General features: G+C 65.2%; 1 protein-coding gene across 1 annotated transcript; it reads right to left on the bottom strand.

Moving 5' to 3' along the window:
• Window positions 1–332: 332 nt before the first annotated feature.
• On the bottom strand, window positions 333–23,454 carry REXO1 (RNA exonuclease 1 homolog). Its single transcript, XM_086699648.1, has 16 exons — window positions 23,165–23,454; window positions 9,506–11,238; window positions 8,368–8,472; window positions 7,387–7,600; window positions 5,182–5,345; window positions 4,649–4,780; window positions 4,367–4,490; window positions 3,522–3,635; window positions 3,232–3,369; window positions 3,004–3,117; window positions 2,830–2,903; window positions 2,424–2,534; window positions 1,874–1,989; window positions 1,640–1,778; window positions 1,388–1,508; window positions 333–1,294 (listed from the first exon to the last, which is right to left on the bottom strand). The coding sequence occupies exons 1-16, from the start codon at window positions 23,319–23,321 to the stop codon at window positions 1,206–1,208; spliced, it is 3,645 nt and encodes a 1,214-aa protein (XP_086555774.1). The 5' UTR covers window positions 23,322–23,454; the 3' UTR covers window positions 333–1,205.

Below are 23,454 nucleotides of genomic sequence, written 5' to 3'. Positions count from 1 at the left end.
GGGGAGGGGGCAGGTGGCCACCCTCCCCTGTGCGCGTTAGCTCCTCAGACACAGCACGGTGGCTCTCCAGGGCGCCTCGCTCCCCACCCCATGGATAAGCAAGACAGCCAGCCAAGCCAGCTCCGCTCACAGGACTGGGTCACCACCTCCACCATCGCAGAGCCCCAAGGGGGCCAGAAGCGTGACGGGCCCGGGGACCGCAGGAGATGGTTTTCGGGAAGATGAACAAGGTTCCATTTCCGCTTCCCCAATTAGGGGCAGACCCGACCCTGGGGGCAGCTGAGTGTGGAGCCTCACCAGGCACCAAGAACACCACCAGACGCCACGAGATCTAAAATCCATACAAACATTTATTCTGTTCCTGCCTCGGGTCAGGGGACCAGGGGTCAGGGCCCTAGGGGGGCTGCAGGCCTTTACAGACAGCCCCTGGAGGGGGAGGGCGGGGCTCCAGCAGGAAGACAGGGTCCAGAGGCTGGTGGGCCCTGGAGGGGTCCCGAAGGCGAGGCCCTGGGGGGTGGCAGGGGTCGGGGGCTGGCTTCGTTCCCAGAGGTCACGGAGTCCAGGTGGGTCTGGGGAGGCCAGTTTCCACCCGCTCGGCCCGGGCCAGACTGGACTCTCCGTCCTGGTGGCTGCCAAGGTGCCGGCTTCCGGCCCCCCGACTTCTCCCCCCCCCCGCTCCCCCGCCCCCAACGGGGAAGGCAGCACCAGGGTCTTCCTTTTCCGGTGGGGAGAGACAACTGTGCGAATCGCCAGGTTTAAATTACAAATAATAAAAATAACAATACAAAATAAAAAAAGACAACCCCTGTCTCAAACACACCCGTGAAAAGCCTGCCCGGCAGGAGAAGCGGCAGGGGCGGGAGGCCTGGCTGCCAGGGACTCCGCAGGGCCCTCTGGGTGCCGGGTGGGGTCTGTCCCGGTCCCGTCTGGGAATGAGCAGCAGTCTCCGGAGGACAGAGTTGTGTGTGTGGGGGGGGGGGGAGGCGGGGGCGGCGCAAGGGGCCAGGTCGGGGGGGGGGGGGGGGCGGTCAGGGCTCCAGGTGGTCTCGGCTTGGGGCTCTTGTGCCGCCGGCTCGTCCCGCTCTCTCTGTTTCCATGTCTCGGCGACGTGGACAGGGTTAGCTCTCGAGATTTATTGCACTGTTTTGGAAGAGGCCTGGGGTAGAGGCCGGGCCGGGGCTGCGGGAGAGGCGGGCAGGCGGCGGTCACCGCTTGGTCTTGGCGTCTTCTCGGATCTTCCAGATCACCAGGTGCATGCAGGCGCTGGCGTCCTCGCTGGAGCTGTGCCCGTCCACTGCGGGGCGGATGGACGCGTCAGAGTGGGTGCGCCCCCGGGCCCCGCCGCCGCCACCCCCCCCCCCGCCCCCCGGCCCCGCCGGCCGCTCACCGTTGTCCTGGATGATCCGTCTGAGGTAGTCAGCCATGAGGTTCCGCAGGGAGCGCTTGTAGGGGAGGCCCAGGCGGTGCGGGAAGAGCACGGACGTGTCCACCACGGTGCTGTGAATGACCTGCAGGCGGGCGGGCAGGCGGGCAGAGACCACATGTCCAGGGCCCCGGGAGGGCCAGGGTAGGAAGGTGCCTGGGGCTCAGACCCGCCCCCACAGCTCCCATTCCCAGGAGCCCCAGGAGCGGGCAGTACCTTCAAGGCCAGCAGGTCGCTCTCCAGGCTGTGTCCGATGAGGACGGTGTCAGCGCTGAACATGCTCAGCAGGACGGCCTGGACATCCCGGAGCGAGATGCTCGTGTCCACAAGGTCAGCCTCAGTGACCCCTGAAAACCTGGCGTGGGCGGAGCGGGGAGCCTGAAGGTAGCCAGGGAGGGAGGCGGGTGCCCGCTCCTGGGGGGGGCTGGGGGGGGGGGGGCGCGGCCACACCTGGTGTTGTAGTCGACGATCTCATTGTCCGGCTTGACAAAGGTGTCGTAGACCACCCGCATGTCTGTGTCCACCACGGTGACGCGCGTCAGCTCCAGGCCATATGTGGTGTAGGACTGCGGGGCCGAGAGGGCTCCCGTGACCGTGCGCCCCGCCCCGCACCCAGCGCTCTCAGGACGAGGCCGCCCCGGTCCCCGAGGCCTCTGGCCGGCGTTCCACTACCCAGCCAGGGCCGTGTCATACGGCCCGCAGCGTGGGCTGAGGGGGGAGGTCAGAGCATCTACTTGGCTGGAGGTGGGGGGTGGCGGGGTGGGGGGAGCCCTCTCTCAGAAGCTGCCGGCAAGGCCTCGAGGAGGCGCAACGGATGCAGCCCGGCACACGGCGGGGGCGGGGCGGGGGGGGGGGGCGTTGGCAGGACCCCCCTTCTGCTCCCGGCTCCTCCCTCTACCTGCTCTCTATCCTAAGACCCCCCACCCCCACCCCCACCTCAAAGCTGTGGGCGCAGCAGCGGGACGACCACCGAACAGAACACCCACGGCAGCCAGCTCACCATTTCACAGTCAAGGGCATAAACGCCCGGGTGAGCATCTTCCGAAAGCTCTTTGTCAAAAGTTTTCACAAAGCCTTCCAGGTTCTCCTTCCGGCCGTCCTGCACGTGTTGCTGAGGGGGGAGAGGGGAGGGGAGGGGAGGGGAGGGGAAGGGAGGGGAGGGGAGGGCAAGGGAGGGGAGAGGAGGGGAGGGTGGGTGAGGGCGGCAGGCTCGAGGGGCCAGGCTGGTGCCGGGCTTTCTCCAGGGGATGTCCCCTTCTTTCCAAGGCCACCGCCAGAGTCGGGGACAGACCGATCGAAGGACAGAAACGGGGGATCAGGGGGCTGGCCCTGGTTGCACCTCATTTCCCGGCAGGCTGGGGGCCCTTCCCGAGATGAGGGAGCATCGGCGGGCCCAGGAGACCTACCTTGGCGACCTGACAGCCGGCAGAGCCGATGGCAGCCGAGCAGCACGTGTACTGAGTCTCCCAGCCGCCAGCCACTGGAAGGGAGGTGGCAGCGGTCAGGGCCGGGCCTCCCCCGTGCCCCAGGCACAGCCCCGACACCCACTGTGCTGGGGCGGTGGGGCGGGGGGGGCTCACCTCGGTTCCGGCGGAGCCGCCCCCAGTGGTAGTAACACTCCTCTTCGCGCACGCAGCGGCCGGATGAGGACACGAGGTACTCGGTGCCACAGCGGCAGCAGATTCTACAGGCGGCTACGGGGGGAGGGGAAGCATCAGGCCCTGCCACTCCCTGTCCCCACGCGGCCCTCCCGGAGCCACCGTCTCCCTGCCCCTCCTCGAGCACAGGTGGGGCTGAAGGCCACTCACAGTCCTTGGGCTTCTTGTCCTCGGCCGTGAAGATGACAGCGCCCCCCGGCCGCTCGGGGTGAGGGAAGGGGTAGCCGTTCTCCTTGAGCTGGTCCTCGGTGAGCAGGTATTCCTTGAGGCGGCCATACAGGGCGGCCCCTGGGGACAGCAGGCATAGGTGGTCAGCCCACAGGGAGGCCGGGACAGCCGTGGCGGGGAGGGGGGGGACAGGAGCTCGGCCACGGCAGCCACTGCTGGGCCCCCAGGTGGCCCGGGGGTGGGGAGGGGGGTGGGAGGGGCAGGCAGGTCACCTTTCAGATCCTCCACCCGGGGGCTGCTCGGGCGGCTGAGTGAGAAGCTGGTTTTGGTGGCCAACTTGCCCCCCAGAACCATCTCGTGGGACACAACCCTCCGGCCACTGGTTTCTGGAAGGGGGAGGGGTAAAAACTACACTCAGTCTCCTTCGTCCCTCCCAAGTGCACCCTCCCCCTCCATACTGCCCTGTCCCCTGGCCTGCTCCTCGCTGGTCAGGAGAGGCCTGACCTCCTGTGACCTCAACTCTTCTGGGACGGGCTGCAGGTGGCCTGGAAGTCCCGGGCCTCCTGGGGCCCCTGGAACCTGCCCAGGGGGAGCTGTAGGGGGTGGAGGGGCCGGGGCCGGAGCCAAGGCAAGAGCAGGAGAGCCGGGAGGCCTGCAGACGGACACGGCAGCATGCCCGCGAGAAGCAGTCCTGAAACGTCCTCCCCGTCCCCACCCCGAGCTTAACGCACAGAGCGGGCCCCACCGAGCTCCGCCTCTGAAGAGGCCGCCCCATTAGCTGGTGGCCTTCGGCTCGAGAGACCCGGCTCTCTAAGGAGCGTGGTCAACAGCGAGAAGAGGCTGCTCTGAGGGCACGGCACCAAGCCGTCTCCGACAGAGGCCCGACAAGCGGGAGCCTGCACCTGCCACCAACGTTCCCTGCAGGCTTTCGTCCCCGTCTGCCCCCCACCCGGCCCCGGGAGCAGCAGAGAGCTGGCGGCTGGGGTCCCCGCCCCACCGCTCCCACAGCCCGGGTGGGGAGCAGCCCCAGCACGTCGGGGGAGCCCGTGGCCCTCTGCTAGAGGCGCAGACCTGAATCTCGCAGACGTGACACCCTGGCCGCCCCGCCCCGATTTACTGTTGAGACCAGGTGTGGAGCTGGGGACCAGGCCCCGGAGCTTCTTGAGGGTATTCACAGCTACGTTCAGATAGATGTTCTTGCTGGGGCTGCGGTCGTAGGCCACCTTCTCCTCATTCAGCGCCTGAGAACACATACCACAGCCCTGTGGCCCTGTGCTCGGCGGGGGGGGGGGGGGGGGGGAAGGTCCCGGCCCCTCGGCCTAGGACCTGGCCACCCCTACGCACACCCCAGCCCGCTGTCCCCCCAGCCGGCCCACGGCCACCTCCCAGGGTCACGCACCTTCTCTACTGCTTCCTGGTTTGAAGAGCAGAATTTGAGACACTCCTCAATAAACAGGTTGAGATACCGCTGGCGGATGACGGTGGGGACTTTGCCCCCAAACTCTTTTGGGATAACGGGCTTCTTTAAACTCTAGAGAAGACAGACCCATCACAGACGGCCCATACCGTGCCTGGTCCCCTGATGTGTATCGCAGAACCCACGGGACACCGACACGCAGGACGGACCCTGCTGGAAACTCTGGGCTTCGGGGCCCGCGAGAGCTCATCCCTGGCTCACTGAGGCCAGCACAGCCGCGGCAGCGTTGGCCAAAGGGGAAACTGAGGGCAGGCGTGGTGGGGGGCGGGGGGGTACATGGCCGCGTGCCCGCTGCTCAGCGTCTATGAACTGAAGCCGCCCTGGGCGAGGGGAGTCTGTTAGCAAAGGCAGCAGAGGGAGCCGGAAGGGCAGGAGCGCCCACGCAGCACAGGGGCGTCGGCAAGCCAGGAGCCCAGGTTCCCGCGGCAGGGGACCCGGGGGGGGCGGGCGCTCACCTGTAAAGACGGGCTGTGGGCAACACGCTTGGGGGTGACGGTGGCGGTGGTCTTGGACGCCATGCCGGACAGCGTGCGCGCCTTCAGGGGCTGGCCGCCCGGTTCGGGGCCATTGGGAGGCCGGCCGCTGCTGGCGGCGAGGGTCCTCTTGGCACCTGTGGGGGCTGGCGGGGCACAGGGGACGTGAGAGCAGGAAGAGAGCACACCCATGACCGAGCTGCACAGCACCCAGCAGCCGCGGTCGTTCAGCGTCAGCAGGACGTGCATCTCGGAGCACAGGGGGCCGGGCCGGGCTGTGGGGCACGGGCTACGGAATGACATCAGGCTCTATGTGCGTTCGGGCAAGTCCATCGAGAAGGGGGGAACGCAAATGGGGCTTCGGAGGCCGGCTCAGGCAACGTCTCCGCCGGGGCGGCCCGGCGAGTGGCAGGGCGCGTGGGAAGCCTCTGCCACATGCTCCGGCCCCCGACTCCGAGGCATCGACCTATGAGGGAGGAAAGGCCCTCGCTCCTGGGCTGCGGACCAGAGGGTACAGGATGGCCCCGGCCCAGTCACTGTGACCAGCGGGGCCGGCCCTCCGCTGCCTGTGTGTTCTGCCTCTCCCTTTGATGAGGTCACAAAGCAAACAGTCTCCCGCCTCCCCGGGGAGGAGGGCACCCGCCTGCCGGGCTGTTTCCGAGGGCTCCGGGGAGGCGGCGGGGGCCGGAGGCCGGGCTGCGGGCGTGCGCACGCGCCTGCACGGGGCTTCTGTGCCGACAAAAGAACGGGAGCGGGTGAGGAGAGCACGGGGCCCAGGTCCCCGACCTCTTGCAGGCACCACGGCACCACAAGCCGGCCGCGGCCCATCCCGCGCCAGGGCCGGCCTCTGCAGAGTGGGCGGAAAACGCGCGCTCTTCCGGAACGGAAAGACCGCTCTTAGGTTCGTTCACACACGGACTGTTTGCGCAGCACCCGGGCTGCGCCTGGGGACGAAAGCCAGCACGAGGCATCGGAGGGGACTCCTCGACTTCGGGCGACCCCCTGCAGCTCGGGAAGCGTGCCACTGGGTCTAAGGGTGCCGGGCCATCTGCGAGTCAATGCCACCCCGAGTGTGTCTGGTGAGGACTGTGGCAAGGCCTGTCCCGAGCCACGGAGGATGACCCAGGGGACCCGGTCACGTGCAGGAGGGGTTCCGCGTCCCAGGATCCACACAGTTCGGGGTCCTCTCCTGTCCCTGCAGCTAAACCACTGCTGAAGATCCACAGTGCACACTTCTTGCCCTCAAGTTCTAACTCGGGAGCTCTGGGGAGGGGAAGGAGCAGAATCCAGACAGTTTATCCTAAAGCAGGGAGAGGCAGGGGAGGGCTGTGGAGGACTACCTGGTGGGGCCCACCCCTTAGGCCCTGGTGACTCCAGGGAGTATCTGAACCAGCAGCAAGGACGCCCCCCGTGCCCCCCGAAGCTGGTCAGATGGCAGGGGGCCTCTACAACCCAAGAGAAGCTGAATGTGCATCTGAACAGGGCCTCCAGGTGGCCGAGTAGCCAGGGGCCCCCCTCACACTTCCCCAGCTCCAGATGCCACCGAGTGTCCTGCCGGTCAGACCACGCAGGTCTGACCTGACTCTCGCACAAGACCAAGCGGGGGAAGCACCCACAAGACAGAAGGAAACACAGCCCCAGGGGCCTCCAGACCAGCTGGCTCAATTCGACCAAGCTGAGCGCCTCCGGGGCCACAGCCTCGCTAACCCCAGCCCCACAGACCACCGAGGCCAGCCCCCCCGTTCCCGGTATCACGGTATAGAGCCTGGTGCCCCCACTCAGGAGCCCGGGGGAGGCAAGGACAAAAAGATCAGGCAGGCAGGGACAGAGTGGAAGTCACAGGGAGATCCCTGGGTCAGGGCCTCAGAGGGAGGCAGGAAGCTGGCACAACAGACTCTCTGGGTCTGTTAGACAGACAAGGGGTGGGAAGAAGGCACCCCGCAGACCCCCCAGAGCCAGCCCCCCGGCTACCAACACCAAGGCCGGGAAAGGCCCGGAGCCGCTGGGCACTGCATCAGGCCTGAGTTAGCCTCCTGCTAACAGCGGAGGGAAACTTTTATCCCCATTCCACAGACCAGCACACTGAGGCCCCAGCTGGGCCCCGTTGGAGTTCACCATCGCTGGCAGAAGCAGAGCCTGGCCTTGGGCTCCTGTCACACCCCCAAGCCCCTGTGCCCCGGGACTCACCTGCAGCCAGGCGGGGGTTGGGGACGTGGGCGATCCTCCTCTTCTCGCCGGGGGCCGAGATGTGGACGGAGGATGACGGCTTCTCGGCCGGCTGCTGGGTGGCCTGGAGCCAGGCGGCGGAGTCCCTCTGGGCCTGCTGGGCCCGCCGGTAGCACACCTCCTGGGCGGTGGGAGGCCGGGCAGGGGGCGCTGGGCCTCTCCTCCCGGGCTCTGCCTGGGTGATGACAAATTCCCGGGGGGGTCTGTATGCTGGGAGCACCCAGAGCAGGCCACACGGGGCAAAAGGCTGACGGTAGGGCCACGGACAGGAAGGCAGGGGCTCCGGGGCCAGGGCCAGGCACGCGGCCCCGGCGCCCTCCTCTGAGTGCTCAGATACCCTGGCAGGCACCAGCCAGCTCCACGCATTAGCCCTCAAACTCATGTTGCCTCGCTGTCCCAGGGCACCTCGGCCGCCCTGCTCTCTTGGCTCCTGGCCTCGGAATGCCTAGGCCCTGCCCTTGGCCCCGATATAGGCGCGGCGTGGGTGGGACTCATTAGGCCCCTGATTGGATTGGCACGCTAATCCAATCCCACTTGACTCCGTTTTCTCTGGCCTTCAGCTTAGCCAGGGGAAGGGTCTGGTGATAGAATCCACCAGAGCTCCCAGGTGCTTGGCAGAGAGCCCGGTCCTCTGCCCCAGCCTTCCCTATGCCACCGACAGCTGTTTCTCTCTTTGGGGTGGGATCCAGCTCTGCAAGGTCGGGCCACCGGTCCAAGATCACACAGCACAGCTCACAGCCAGCAGTACCCCCCGTGTCCCACCGTGCCCCGCGCCACCCACCCCCCCAGCACCGAACCGAAGACTGGAGGTGGGCCCCAAGCACGTCTCTGCCACCACGTGGGGAGTGCCAGGCACGTGCCTGCCAGAGGAGGCCGTCAGCAGAGGCCGGGGGCCTTCTCTCTCCCACCAGCCTCCCCTCAGGGCCCAGCAGTGGACTTTACCTCCTTGCCTTGCTTGGAGAGATGAGAAATCCTCCGCTTCTGCCCCGGGAACAGAGTGGTGAGGCCCGAATGCCCCTGGGCTTCGACCTTCTCTTCCTTGGGAGGCTGAAACACACATTCAACCCTCGATGAGGTTCCTCCCTCAGACCTCACCCCCACACCAGCGCGGCGACTCCTCTACCCTCCCCGCCGCGAATATGTAACTCAGAAAGGACACGGAGAGTGAGGTGGGAAAGCGGGAACACAGTCAAGGGAGGGCCTACCGGGTCTGGAAACACGATGTGGGGCTCTCACCCACAACCGGGGGGCGTGCTCTGCCCACTCACACCCCGAACCGGGAGGCGTGCTCTGCCCACTCACAGATGGGGAAACCCCAGTGTCGGCCAGTCCTGCACGCGACTCCTGCAGACGCACCCAGCCCGAGTGTGACCCAGGCCCCGGCCAAGGTGGTCTCGGGCCCAAACCACTGCCTCCTGCTCCCCTCCCTCGCCAGCTCACACGGGGCAACTCAGAAATGTGGGAACAGAGGGAAAAAATCTGAACAGCAACACCTCAAAGGTCTGTGAGCAGAGCAGAGCACTGAAGGACCAAGCAGGCGGCCCGATCTTGTGACACGCACAGAAGCTGCAGGTTTCCGAGCAGGGACTAGCCCCTCTGGCTTTGTTCAAAGCAAGCACCCTCTGGTGGCGGGACGTGGGCGCACTGGAGTTTGGGGGGTGGGGGGGGAGAGTGAGAGGAGGGGGGGGGAGGGAAGGAAAAGAGGTGGGAAAGGAGAAGGAGGAGGAGAAAAGGGAGGGAAGTGGGGAGGGGAGGAAGACAGGAGTAGCCTGGGGAAAGTGGAGAGAGGGAGGCAGAGGGAAGGGAAGTGGAGAAAGGGGGGAAAGGAGAGAGAGGGAAGTGGGGGGCAGGGGAAGAGAGATCGTGGGAAGGAGGGGGGCGGGAGATGAAGGGCGAGGGAGAGGGGAGCTGCCCCCCCCCCCCAACTCTGCCCAGTCTCCCTGGTTTCGGGGCCTCGGTGGCCACGGGCCCTGCCTGGGGGACCTGGCGCTCTGTTTCTGGACAAGGTGCAGGGGCAGCAGGGCGCCAGCAGGGGCTCCTGGACGGGGAGGGAGGGGAGCACCCCCCCAGCAGGGCCCACCTGCCGGGCCCGCCGGCCTCTGTCCTCTGTCTTGACACTGGTGGATTCGTTGAAGATGCGCAGACACTCCTCCAGGGGGTCGGAGTCAAAGTCGACCTCCTTCTCCAAAGCTGAGTAGTCCACATCCCCACCGGCCCCGGAGGAGGAAGAGGAAGAGGAAGAGGAGGGGGAGGCGGGGGAGGCGGGGGCGGGGGCGGGGGCAGGACAGGGGGGCTGCGGGGCCTTGAGGCGCTTGCGCGGCCCCTGAGCGGGGGAGCAGCCCAGGCTGCGGTCCGAGTCCGAGTCCGAGTCCGAGCTGGAGCTGAGGCAGGGCAGGGCGGGGGGTGCCGCGGGCCCCGGGCCCAGGCCCTCATCCTCACTCTCGTCCCCAAAGAGGTCCGCGTGGCTCAGCGCCCGCTTCTGCAGCTTGGGGGCGTCCCGGGAGGCACCCTCGTCCAGCGAGCGGGCCTTCCGCTCGGCCAGCTTCCCCGGCGGCGTCTTCCCGCCCGTCCTGCTTGGCAGCTGGTGGGCACCCCCGCGGTCGGGCCGGCTGTTCCCTGAGCTGGCCACCGGGGTGGCCGAAGATGGCTTTTTCTTGGTCCCTTCGGGCTGCTTGGCCCTGTGCCGGGGGCTGCCGGCCCGCGCGCCCCTCCGGTCTGCACAGGGTTTCCCGGCAGGCCGCTCCTGCTCTCCGTCTTTACCCCGGTCCTTCCTCCGGACACCGTCCTTGCGGCCAGGGGCGGGCAGGGCCCCGCCTCTCTTCTTCTTGGGTCTCCCCTCCTTGGGGCCGCTGGGGTCCTGCGAGACCCTGGCCGGGGAGCCAGGCTTGGCCCCGGGCTCCCCACCGGGACCCTTGGGGGGCTGCCCGAGGTCCTCGACGTCATACTGCACGGCCATCTCCTTGGTCTCGCGCAGGCTGCCCTCCTCGGTCTCCTGGCCCTCCCTGGAGGCCAGCTTCCCGGGGGCCTTGCCCTCGGGGCCCGCCTGGGCTCGCGGGGGGCTCGTGGTGACCGGCCCATCACCCGGAGCGGCGGCGTCATCATCCGAGTCTGAGAACCTGGCGTCGCAGCCGGCAAAGGGGTCGCAGGGCTTCTTGAGGGCGGGCGTGTAGGGCTCGCTACCCCGGGAGCCCCGGGGCCGCTTGGGGGCCCTGTCATCTTTGGAGCTGGCCCTGCTGAGCAGCCGGGCAGAGAAGTTGGACAGAGGGTCATACTCCAGGTCCGTGGACGGCTTGGAGTCATCCACCACGTACTTGCCGCTGGGGACGGGGCGGCTGTACCGCTGGGGCTGGCTCACAGCCTTGGGCACGTACTCCAAGGCGCCGCCAGCCCCTCCGCCGTGGCCCTGAGCGCGATCCACAGCCAGCGAGTACTTGCCGGCCGCCTCGGCGGCGGTGGCCAGGGGAGTGGGCTGGTAGCCGGCATCGGGGCTTAACAGGCCCGGGCGGCCGCCAGGGTTGTAATCGAAGGACAGCGGGAAGGCGTCCTCGTCCAGGCCCGCGGCGGGACTAGCGGCGGGGCCTCGGGGCGCCACGGCAGGGGCCTCGGCCGAGCGGTGCTCGCGGGCCGTCTCCAGGAGCTCCTGGTACCGCCGCTGCTCCAGCTCTACCTCCGAGCGCACCGCCTCGATGGCCTGGTTGACCAGCTCCAGCTCCAGGATGTCCGAGCGGGGCTCCCCGCCGCTGCCCAGGGCGCCATTCTCCCTCTGCACGGGGGGCTTGGGCAGCTCGGGGTTGTACGGGTCATATCCAAGCCCTGAAACGGGAAGCGGGAGAAAATGGCAGTGAGCAGGACCCCCGAAGAAGCCGCAGCCACACGGGCCAACGTCGGGCCACAGCCTCAGCCCGGGCCTCGCCCCCGAGGCCGCCGGGGAAGAGCAGAGAAGCAGAACCAACGGGGGGGCGGGGCCTCTGGCAAAGCCCTAGGGAGGCCGGCCCGGCCCGGCCAGGAGGCAGAACTGGGCCCCCGGGGGCACGGCCACTCGTCCACAGACCTCCCGGCAGGGGGTGGGGCAGGGGCGACCTCACAGACTGGACGACTAGCCCCAGGAGCCGGTGTGAGAACGAGAGTCCCACGGGCCTGGCCCACACCGCAGCCACGGCGTGCTGCCTCCCACGGACGGGAGCCGGGAGGGTGTGCGCGGGAGGCTGGCCGGCCAGGCAGGGAGCAGCCACGGCCCTCGCCCACTCCCCTGGGCCAGGGCCACCCCAGAGGCGTCACCCCTAGGGCTCTGTCCCGCCAACTTGCTCCCCGCAGTTACGTCCACGGGGCCGTGCATGCGCCAGGAGAGCACGGAGCCACCGAGGGACCCACCGTCAGGGAGCACGGAGCCACGAAGGACACCCACACACGATTGTGAGGGGACAGGAAAGGCACAGTGCCGTCCGTGCTGCGGCCCCACGGAGCAAAGCGGCAAAAAGCATTTCCAGTCACATCGCATTCTGAGAACGCCAAGTAGGGTGGAGAGCAAGCCAGCATCCACCTCAACCCACGAGCCCAGAGTCGGACCCCGGCCAGTTGAGCCACCCAAGCGCCCCCCTCACGTCCTTTTAACGTTTCTATCAGTCTGAACAGTCATGCCCCACCCCCCACCCCCACCACCCCCGGGGCGGCTGTGAGACAGATAATCCTGCTTCTGTTCCAGGTTCCAGGGCATGGTCTACGAGACCAGCACGACCAGTGCCACCAACGTCGGTACGAAACCCACCAGAGACTCTCCCTCATGGACAGAGGTGCGGAAATTCTCCATAAAATGTGACCAAATGAAGCCCACCGTTCCAAGAAAGGGACAATACACCAGATTCAAGTTCGCCGTGTTGACGTATTCCGGAATTCAGAGACTTTGCTAGAAATCCCATCTAAAGCGTAGAACATGTTTAAAAAAACCGAGCGTAACGTACAAACTTTTCAAACCGCTAAGCGGTATGCCTGAAAATAACGTAACAGTGTAGGTCAACTATACTCACAAACTTAAAAGACCTTACCGGAGATAATTCTCCACCGTCACCGAAGAATATGTCTGTGGATCCGATGCCCTGTGGTTGACCGTGTGGCAGCGACTCTCCCCCGGAACCTCCAGAAAGGACCAGCCCTGCCCACACCCGGATGTAGCCCGGTGAGACCCATTTTGCACCCCTGACCTCTTCGGGTAAGGAAATCTTGTGTTGTTTTGAGGCCCCGGGTGGTGGTGCCGGCCACCGTGGCCCCAGGAAAGTGGCCCCAGGAAACTCGAGAAAGGAAAGGAAACCAAACCCTGGGGCTGCCTGCCTGCCTTCAGGGGACAGGGAGCTTTGCAGGGGACAGCGCTGGGGCTGGGGCCGCCTGGGGCCCGAGGGAGGGGAGAGACTGCGGCCTGTGGCTTGCCTTTTGCCTTGGAGCCCATATCTTAAGTCGTACTCGGCAGAAAGGGAGCGGACAGAAATGCTTCAGACGCAGACAGGAGGCAAAACCAGAGGGGCGGGGGGAAGCAGCCACTCCATGCCCCCCACCTCACAGCTGAACACTAGAGGGTACGGGGGAGGGAGACTGGGGGCAGGGAGCACAGCCGCCCCTGGTAAGAGGTGGAGGGACCACCCAGAGGGGGGCCTCCCTCCCAGCCCACCTTGACCCCCCAACCAGTCCAAAGGCACCAATGGGAGACCCGCCCCAGCCTAACGACCCCTGAGTGAACAGAGGGAAGACAGTGCCCTGCCCTCTCCTCCCCGCAGAAGTCCTGGCTGCCAGCAAAGCGGAAGCGCCCAGACCAGCCACAAGCTGGGGGGCACTTACTGGGCACGTCCACCAGGGGCTTGGAGGGGCTGGACTGGCGGGTCTCAAAGGGGCCTCCGGCCCGGCCCACCTCACTCCCCACGCTGCCCTCCTTTGGCTAAGAGTCCTCCCCCTGGTGGGGGAGATGGGAGTTAGGGTCCACCTAACGGCAATGCCCCTCCCCCAGGGGCCGGTCAGGGAGGCACCGATTGGGGGGGGGGGGTCTTTCCCTACCCCTCCCTAGGGAAAAGGGCTACAAACAATGCAGGGCAGCCAGGAGCCCCTTAGCCAGGTTCCAAGTAATGAAGCCACTATACATTTTGAAAGGAAGGGTTTCCCCCCAAGGGAGGGAGAGAGGAGGCCCCACAAAGAGCCTGAGGCCACCTTAGCTCTGGGGGACCGGAGGCAGAGAGGCCAGGAGGGAGGCCGTCTCGTTTTCCACCTTGGAGCCCATACTGGCATTGTAAGGGCGGTCACACCGGCTCGCTCCACCCTCTCTAGCCTCCAAGCACCCTGGCCTCTCAACCGGGAAGGGGCGAGTGCACTTGGGGTCCCAGCAGCTCAGACTCTGAAGGGGGTACAGCCCCCGGCTGAGCCCAGTCCAAGCACCCAGCCCCTCGGTATGAGCCCTGCCAACACAGGGCGCTTTCAGCCCCAGCTGGAGGCTGCCTTCAAGACCACAAAGCAAAAAGCAACACCCTCAGTGGGCCTAAGAAGGTCAAGGCCAAGAGCCTGCCCCTGTGGGGCTTCTGGTTCCCCACTGATCCTGTAAGTTTTCATCAACAGCCTGAGGGTCTCTAGACAGGTCTAGAAGCTTTGAGTGCAGCTGCCAGGAGCTCTGTTACAACCTCGTGGCACAGGGAGCCCAGAGTTCAGTCCCTGCAGGCAGGTGCCCGCTGAGCCCCAGCCAAGGCTACTTGAGGCTTCGGGGAGGGGAGAGCAAAAGCTACCGGTTCCCCAGGCACGTGGCCCCTGCCCCGCCCTGCTTCGGAGGGCCGGGTCCCTGGCGGAGCCTGTGGGAACTGGAGGAGCTCCCCAAGAAAATGTTTTGCGAGCCGCGGGGTGCCCTGGGGGCACTGCCCACCCGCCTGCAGGAACACAGCCGAAGGCTCTGGGCAGGTGGCACCTTGTGAGGCCGGCCCTCAGGGCACCGTGGAAGGCGTCTTCCAATGATCAGGGGGTTGATCCAGATGGGAGCCAAGAGCGCTCCCGTGGGGGTTTGCCCCTGGAAAAGCAAGATCAACTGGGCTGATTTTTGGAAAAGGAAAGTCACCAAATGCCTCTTCCCACCCCTGCCGCCAGCCCACACAGGCCAAGTCTTCCCCTGGCGGTGCCTGAGCCTCGGTTTTGTGCCCTCGGAGGCCACGCGTCCACCAGACCTGCCCTGCTGAAGGACAGAGCCGCCCGCCTCTGGCTCTCCCGGCCGTGGAGGCCCGACACCCTCTCTGACCACCAGCCTCTAGGACAGGCTTCCAGCGTGGTGGACCCCAGGCCTGCTTCCCCATCCCCACAAGGGAAGGCCAGACCCCCGCTTTCCAGGGCTGTGGGTCACTGAGTGCAAGAGCCCACGTGGGGCTGGGTCAAGGCTCGCTACGGAGACCACAAGGGGCTGAGAGAACAGCAGGACAGGGCAGCCGGCCCCAGTCACCCCAACCCTTCCCCCTGCCGGGAGACACCCAATTCTGGCCGCACCCGCGCCTCTGCGCCTCACTCCGCTCCGGACAACACCGCGCGGCCTCCCCTCCACAACGCACGCGGACTCGACGAGCCGGCCAAGCACGGAGGCCACACTGGGGGAGGTCCGTGAGCCCCACCGGGAACTTCAGGCACGGACAGAGCCCTCGTTCCACAGATAAGGAGCCGGGGTCTTGGCCAGCCTAGCTGCCAGCCCCGCCCAGCTGGAGAGGTCTGACCCCGAAGCCTGGGTCCTCTCCCCGCTCCGGAAAGGAGAGCCGGCGCTGCCTTCTGAAGGGCTGGCCGTCGCCGCTCCCCTCCTTCTACTCGGCCCAAGGTCCAAAGCCGATAAGCACACAGCGCACAGCGGTCCCACCCTGGCTTTGAGCTCTGATAAGACATCAGCGGGGGGGGGGGGAAAGGGGGCGCCTGGGTGGCGCAGTCGGTTAAGCGTCCGGCTTCAGCCAGGTCACGATCTCGCGGTCCGTGAGTTCGAGCCCCGTGTCCGGCTCTGGGCTGATGGCTCGGAGCCTGGAGCCTGTTTCCGATTCTGTGTCTCCCTCTCTCTCTGCCCCTCCCCCGTTCATGCTCTGTCTCTGTCTGTCCCATAAATAAATAAAAACGTTGAAAAAAAAATTAAAAAAAAAAAAAAAAAAAAAAGACATCAGCGGGGCTCTCCTCCAACCCCGGTGGCGGTGGCAGTGACAGCCGGCTGACCCCACACGGGGGCGGCGGGGACACAGGAGGAGACGGTCCCTACAGCACCAGAGATAAGCAGGATACGCTGGCTGCTTGTGTGAAGCCTAAGTGGAGACACTAAACCCACCCATGTTCTGAGGACTCCATAGGGGGCGAGGCCTCGCAGAAAGGGGGGACATCCCCAGAAGACCACGGTGGCAGAAAGGACACTGGCTGACGGCCAGCCCGGGCTGGCTCGGCTGGAATGCAGCGTAGACAGCCAACTGGGGCACAGCGGTTCTGAGCGCTCACCACCCCTATGGGGGGCAGGGCAGTCCCCAGGTCCTCAGAGGGGCTGGCTGTCACTACTCCCCTCCAGGCCCAGAGTCTCTGTTCCCGGGGCCCCCCACACGCCACTCCTGGACATCCAAGTGCCCCACTGGACACAGCAGGAGCCTGAAGCCCATGGAAAAAGTACCTGGCCACTCACTCATTCCGAAGCAGACGGCAGAGGCCTGTGGCTGCCTGTGGCACCCCAGACACGCAGGAAGAGAACCGTGACAGCCAACAGAAGCAGGTGTTTGAGAGTGCACGTGAGGGACACCTGGGCTGTGCCTGGGGAGCGGGGCCTGGGGTCCACCTCCACCTTGGGCTGATGACACTGGACGGCCCGACCCCTGCACGGCCTCCCCTCACTGCCCTCTGCCCCCTGGAGCCTCCCCTCAGCTCTAAAGCCCCCAGCCCAGAAGCAAGCTCGAGGCCAGGGCCCCAGGCACACCTGGGAATACCGGTCGCTCGGCACTCCGCGCTCTCCCCAGGGCCTGATCCTGGGAGGACCAGGACAGCAGTACCCACGTGGAGTCGCGGAGTCTAAATACGACGGGGCTCAACCATGCGGCAAAAACACAGGGAAGCATACAGCACAGGCCAAAAAAACAAAGAGAACCCAGAAATCCCTAAAGAGCACAAAAACGCAACAGAACAGCACCCTCGAAGGACTAGGCCGCACTGGCAACAACGGGCCTCCCAGGGGTGCAGCTGACCGTGGCCCGTTCTCTGCGGCGCCCCCTCTGCTCCTGTGGCCAGGCCACCATGGGCATGGAACACTGCGGCCCCCCTTCTGCCCTCACAGCCAGTCCACGGCAGGTGCAGATCACTTTCAGGGTCCGAACACACGATTTCAGCAGTTCTCTCGCTCTGGCCCTGGTGCATTTCCAACACGCTGGCCAGTGGATGTTCCTGGGGTCACCTTCCTCCACAACACAGGCTCCTGGGAGGTCCTGGGAGGCCTAGAACGTGGAACAGTGTCCTCTGGATGCTCCAGGTGAAGCTGGCAGGGAAGGAAGGCCACGCCCGTCACGGCCATTCCTGGAACGTGGGTTCAAGACACGGGGGGAGCCGGCTGTGTCCCCTAAGAGCCCACACACCAACATCACCCATCAGCATCAGTGGCTTCTATTACTTGATCCCCCAGGAAGGTGCTGGGCGGGGGTGGGGGGGGGGGAGTTGGGGGGGCGGGGAGGTGGGGAGTGATGAGGACAGATTTCCCAGGTAGGCCAGCCCCTCCCCCACCCGCATATTTGGACAGTTTCCTGCCCAGAGCCCGATGGACTGTCTCAGCGGCTCCTCCAGGCAGCCCTCCGAGACTGTCCCTGCAGAAGCGGTGGGACTCAGCTGCTTGGGCAGGCCTGTGCTCATGGGTGCGTGGGGATGGGGGCCCCAGAGCTTTTGGGCCCTGTCTCCTGAAACAGCACCCACATTCCTGCTCTTTGAGGGCCCTCTGGGCCACTCCGCTGGAGAAGAGCACACAGGTCTCCCAGGACAAACAACAGTGTTGTGTGACCGTCAACTAGGACACATAGGGACAAGCTTCACCCGGATGTGCCTGGAGTGAAAGCGGTCCCGGTGCTACCCGGACATGCCCTCCCTGTTACCTCCTGGGCCTTGCCTCCCCCTGTCCCCTGCACCCACCCCCACCTCCCAGTCTGTGGGGTGGACTCCCAGACCACAGCAGTACTCAGGGGTCCGTGCTGGAGGAGTCAGAATCACTGTCGCAACACTGACCCCTGCTGGAGCCGCGGGGGATGGCAGCAATGCTGGCGAGCAGCCTCCCCTCCCCCGCCCCAGTTCCCCCCAAACCACAGGACAGAAGATTCCAGGCCTTTCACTGCACTGTCTCCCAGTCCCAACCAGGGATTACCATCTCCCCACCCCCATGCCCACCCCTGTTTCCAGCCGCCAGGCAAACTTCTACTCACTCACCCTTCAAAACCCAGCTCGGCAACCACTTGCTTGGGGACACCCGCCCGATGTCCCTGCAACCCCCAGTTCCCCAGACCCCAGCCCCTATCTGTGCTGGACACCAATCCTTTGCTGCCACGGTGCCCCATCCTGGTCCCCAGGTATGTACTGAATTCAGATCCATCCGGAAGAGCCCTTGCAGGGTCCTGGGGCTAGCTCCTGATTTTACAGAAGACACCCAGGACCCAGATATACCTGCGTGTGTACGCACGTGTCCAGGCCAAGCCCCACCCCCAGAGCTGGGCCCCGCATCAGCCTCCCACCCTGTTCTCCAGTAAACTACAGCAACAAGCAGGTTCCCCCAGGTGCTCCACGTGGCCGTTTCCAGAAACCTGCAGCGCCTGGGGGGCCGCCAGACCAGAGGCCCTCACACGGCAAGCACACGTGCCCGCTTCCTCAAAAGGCACAAGCCAACGGCAGAAACTCTGGAGGACGCAGCTATCGCGAAGGAGGAGAGCGGTGGCCAGGAGACGTCTCCCTGATTCCCCGGCAGTCCGCCCGGGGGGCTCCAGGCTCCGGTGAGCCCCATGCCTCCTACCCGCTGTCCATTTCCTTCTTAGCGCCCGGCTGTTTGTCGTGCACCACATCACACCGACCAGTCTGCCCACTGCCCACGCACACGGAGCAGAAAGAATCCCCATGCGCATACCCCTCGACAGCCCCAAGGATTGTTCTGCAAAGGGGATACGGGCTGCAGAGGGGAGAACGTTCCCGCAGCTCTGTCCACCGAGGGCCCGTGTCATTACTCGCTTCACGGAAGGGATAACTGAGGCCCGGGCGGTACCGCTGACCTGCTGGAGGCCCCCTGCCAGACGGGCTCTCTGAACAACAGAAAGCGGAGCCAGGAATGCCCTCATTCGGGGCCAAGGGCTCTTCCGCACCCCCGCCTTGGCCGCACCTCCTCCCCGAAGCCCCTGGAGAGCCCCCCGCAGGCAGCCCCACGCGGGGGCTGGGTGCTCAGCACCACGGGGAGGGGCGCCCCCACCCGCTCCACGAACGGGTGGAGCTCCTCCAAACCGACAACCACAGACCTCCCCAGACACCACTCCGAGTCCCCTGGGGGCAGGGTCACAGGGCCATAAGCAGCTTTATGTGCAGACACAGCGATAGGTGTGTGGCTCCAGACCGGCTCAGGGCGCGAAGGCAGGTTTTTTAAGGCTCCTCGGGCATCCAGAGGACTGCCAGGTGTGGAAAGCTGGGGACTCGGTCCCAGGACAGCCCCTCTCCTCACCGGGGCTGCGGAGCCTCGGAAAACACGATCCGACGTCACCAGTGCAGCAGGGTCACAGCTACATGAAAGGACAGCAGGCCTCCTCCAGCTCAGGCCAGGGGGAACACCGCAAGCCAGGAGGCACGGATTTGCAGCAATTTCCACGTGTTTCTTCGGATTTTTGGGGATCGTCCAATGTTTTCAAAACAAACGTTACCCAAGTCCTGAAAAGAAGTGCTTTGAACAGAGGTAACGTGCAGGCTTCACCGGCTGGGACTCTGCCCCTGAAACCACAGGCAGGGCGCACCCGGGGGCACGGAAAACCCCCACATCTCTCCTCTAATGCCATCCTCACAGAAAACCAGCAACGGCACAGCAGAAGCACCACCAAGGATACCAACGGCTTCTCCCGTGGGAGGCCTGCGCGGCTGGGCCCCTGGGGGCTGCGGCAGGGGCTGAAGTTGAAAAACAAAGTAAAGTGGCTGCAGTGAGAATCAGCCTATGACCAAGGGATACGGGGTGACACCGGGGAACGTCTGTTGTCACTGCAGCTGGGGTAGGGGCGTCACGACCGGGGGCGCCCAGCACACCCCCCCACGGCAGGCCTGGCCCCGAGGATGGGGGACTACTATTCCTCCAACCAGCTTGAGAGCTCCCACCCAGACCCCGCAGGACGCCCAGCTCAAGCCCACGTGCCCACCAGCGAGCAAACGGTGCAGGGTCCTTGCTCGGCCGGGCCAGGCCTCCAGACACCAGGCTCTGCTGGGGTTCTCCCACGGCCTCAGGGCACAGAAACGCTCACAGCGCTGACGGGCCGGACGCAGGAAAGCACACTTCCGTGGTGGGGGAGTCGCCCCCTGAAACCCACCGGCACCCCGCCCACAGAGGAAGCAGCAGAGGGGCAGCGTGGCCACGCCTCGGGGGCTGCCTGTTCGTTGAGGCCGTGCCCTTCCTGTCCCGAGTCCGCTCGCGGAGGAAACAGAACCCACCCTCTGCTGGGAGGCCCTATCTCTCTGGCTCCAGCCCCCTCCTCTGCAGGACTCTGTGGGCTCAGAGCTGCCCTACAGAAGCGGTGCTCGCTCTCGGGGCTCCGGACCACGCAGGGCCTTCAAGGGCCGAAATGTGAAGCCCAGGGGCAGGGCTGCCCCAAGAGCCGCCACCCCTGCCACGGCCGTGACCGCTCCTGCCTTCCAGCCTGTCCTCAGGTTTCGTGTTCAGATGTCACAATTCTGTGTCTCCCAAGACTCACTGTGACCTGCCGGCCCCAGGGCAGAGCGCAGAGCGCTGAGCCTGACACACAGTGGGTGCCCAGGTGTGTGCGAGACACGCAGGTGCTGGGCAGCAGAAACTGGAGGAAGGTGGTGCGTGGGGCGAGGGCCTGACTGCCCAAACTCAATCCCATAACCCCACTTACCGGCCACGTGCACACAGGAGAGTGGCTTCCCATCTCTGGGCCTCAGTTTCCTCATCTGTAAAATGGGGACAATCATCCCTACCATTCAGAGTCCTAAAGAGCCTGCCCAAGTGCGTGCTGCCGAAACTGGGCAATATCACACCGAAGTTCGGAGGTGGGGATCCTGAATCCCACACTGGGAGGCACGGGGCTGGAGCTGAAGGTCTGGAAGGAACAGGATCCCTGCCCCGGCCCCTCACGGGCCTCAGACTCTGCCAAAAGTCTCAGGCGCCCAGCGGCCCAAGACTGGAGGTGCTGGGCCTCACGGGGACCCCAACGTCCCACCTGCAGGCTGCGTCCACCAAGCACCTTAGCAACGCTGTTGCTTAAAAATGAGTCCAAGCAGGGGCGCCTGGGTGGCGCAGTCGGTTAAGCGTCCGACTTCAGCCAGGTCACGATCTCGCGGTCCGTGAGTTCGAGCCCCGCGTCAGGCTCTGGGCTGATGGCTCAGAGCCTGGAGCCTGTTTCCGATTCTGTGTCTCCCTCTCTCTCTCTCTCTGCCCCTCCCCCGTTCATGCTCTGTCTCTCTCTGTCCCAAAAATAAATAAAAAAAAAAAAAAACGTTGAAAAAAAAATGAGTCCAAGCAAAGCTGGCCCAGCCCACCCTGGCAAGAGCGCTTCCCTGTGCACATCTGGACCGCTGCGGCCTCTTCCGACCCATAGGAAACTGAGCTTGTCAAAATCTGGAGCAGGGGGAAGCTGAAAGGGAGGGAAAGGACTAGGCACACACTCTCCCCTGGCGTCCTCAGAGGGCAGCGACCCCAGAAGCATGCCACGGAGAAGGAAACAGAGGGTCAGAGCGGCTGCATGGCAAGGAAGAGGCTGAGCTGGGATTTGGCCCTGCCCCTCTGCAGGAGAGGCGGCGCTACCAGAAAGCAGGCCTTCCCTCCCCTCCCTCCCCTCTCTCCCCTCCCTCCCTTCCCTGCAAAAAGAAAATGCAGACCCACCACGGAAAGGGGTAGACAGCTGCATTTTTCCCCTATAGCAAGTGGGGCACACAGGACTTCCTCACCAAACAGGCTCCTAGAAATGATCCTTTAGGAAACTAACTGGCCATTCTTGACGTAGAAAGAAATCTGAAAAGTGACTTACCACGGGAGGGACACACGAGGACAGAAATCAACACCCCAGAACGGAAGGCTGGAAGGCAACATGCAGACTTGGGGCCAAGTCAGAACGTCAGGGGCATAAGGGAGTGGGCCGGCCCTCTCTGGACTCACCCAGAGGAACCCAAAACCCAGGGGGCTCTTTGCAAAGCAATGCGTAGGACACCAAGAGGCAAACAAATGGAGTCAAGAAACCGCGCCTCCACACGTGAGCTGGGCACTGACTCCCAGATGCCTCCAACGTGCTGTCCGCCACCTTCCTGGCCCCCACGAGAGACGGGAGTGATAATGACCCGATGCTGAGGTACCAGGGGGCACCTCTGTTTTGTCTTCTCAACTGCAGGTTCCTGACGGCCGCGCCTGTGGCTCGCAGCTCTGAATGCCCCGTGCCCAGAACAGGTGGGGAGCCAGGCAATGAACGCTCGCATCTGGCTGTCTGCAAACCGTCAGCTGCAGGTGCGGGGGGGGCTAAACAAATTCGTGCGAGAAATTTAAAAAACCCTACTGTTCTTTCCTTGGCAAAATGGGAAAACAGGCCTATTATTTAATCCCAGCCGGCGCACTCCTCTTTCGAAGACGGTTCTGAAATAAAAAACATTTTTCCTGGGGAAAGACAGAGAGGGAATTTGAAATTGAGGCTGAATGAGGAAGTCTGGGTCTGATGGAAAGGGAGAGCCAGTCCTGAAGGACAGAGATCACCAGCGGGAGCCTGAGTTTCCCTCAGAAGGAATGACACCACTTAATCCTCCCTCCAAGCCTTTCCCTGTGATGTCCTCCTTCCCCCCACCCCTCCCCGTTCTTAAAGTCTCCGCTGAAATCCCACACCTCCTACAAGAAGCGCTCCCAGCTTTCACCAAACTCTGCCGTGACAATGACAATCACCGCGAGGATACGACGTGCAGCCCGCTAACATTCTCTGCCCAACCAAAAGAAGGTAATTTCCTGGGAGCCTATCCGCCCTCCCGTCCCAGTCCCTCGGGTTTGGCTTACTCCCTGTCCAGCTGCGTCTGACACAGGGCTCGACACACAGTAGGTGCTCCTAAGACCCTCCCGACCCCACTACTGGAGGCGCGGAGGGGGAACGCAACGCAGCAGCAGACAAGAGCTGCCACGGCACCTGGGGTTGGGGGCGCGGCGGGGATGGTCACCCCAGCGAGAAACTCGGGTGCGAGTAAAGGCAGGGGGAGTCCTGGGCCTGCGGACCAGTGTCAGCCGCGCTCGTTTCCCGAGCCCCGTGCTCAGCGTTCGGCCTGCGCTAGCTCACTGCACCCTCGCGACAGCTGTAGGACGGCATGCCCCCTCACGGTTACACCGTACGCTCATGGAAACGGAGGCTCGCACAGATCCCGCGACTTGCACCGGGCCCCGGGGTGGGTGGTCCCGGTCCCGGCTGGCGAGACGACGCCCACCAGCGTCCGGAGAGGGGTCTGGGCCGAGAACGGAGGAGCCGGGAAAGTCCCAGCCGTGGAGTCTAGCCCCGGGTCGGGGAGCCAAGCCCAGGTCGGGCATTACCTGCCGCGGAGGGCGCCGCTCCACCGCCGACCAGCGCGCCGGGGCCCCGGGCCCCGCGGTGCCGGAAGTGACAGTAGGGCCGCCGGCAGGGTCCCCCGGGCGCCCCAGCCCAGTAGGGGCAGTCGATGGCCCGGAAGAAACCGGTGGAGCGTAGCATGGTCCGTCCCGAAGCGGGACCCCGGCCCGGAGCCGCCCGGGCCCCCGGGCCGCTCACTGGCGCCGCGGTCGCCGCCGCCCGCGCCTCACGGACCCCGCTGCCGCCATCTTGCTCCGAGGCCCCCGCAGGCCCC

Source organism: Puma concolor, chromosome A2 (genome assembly GCF_028749965.1).
Source record: "Puma concolor isolate L17-30 chromosome A2, mPumCon1.1.hap2, whole genome shotgun sequence".
NCBI lineage: Eukaryota > Metazoa > Chordata > Mammalia > Carnivora > Felidae > Puma > Puma concolor.
Note: the sequence above shows the minus strand (reverse complement) of the source record. Positions and strands in the feature narration are given on the sequence as shown.

What these genes read in the sequence shown, in the direction of transcription:
- REXO1 (XM_086699648.1), bottom strand. Translation starts at nt 23,321, where the DNA reads ATGCTACGCTCCACCGGTTTCTTCCGGGCCATCGACTGCCCCTACTGG. An exon ending in ATGCCCTTGACTGTGAAATG is followed by an intron (nt 1,990 to 2,423) that starts GTGAGCTGGCTG and finishes TCGGCCCCGCAG; the next exon opens with TCCTACACCACATATGGCCT. An exon ending in ATCGTCGACTACAACACCAG is followed by an intron (nt 1,779 to 1,873) that starts GTGTGGCCGCGC and finishes CGCCCACGCCAG; the next exon opens with GTTTTCAGGGGTCACTGAGG.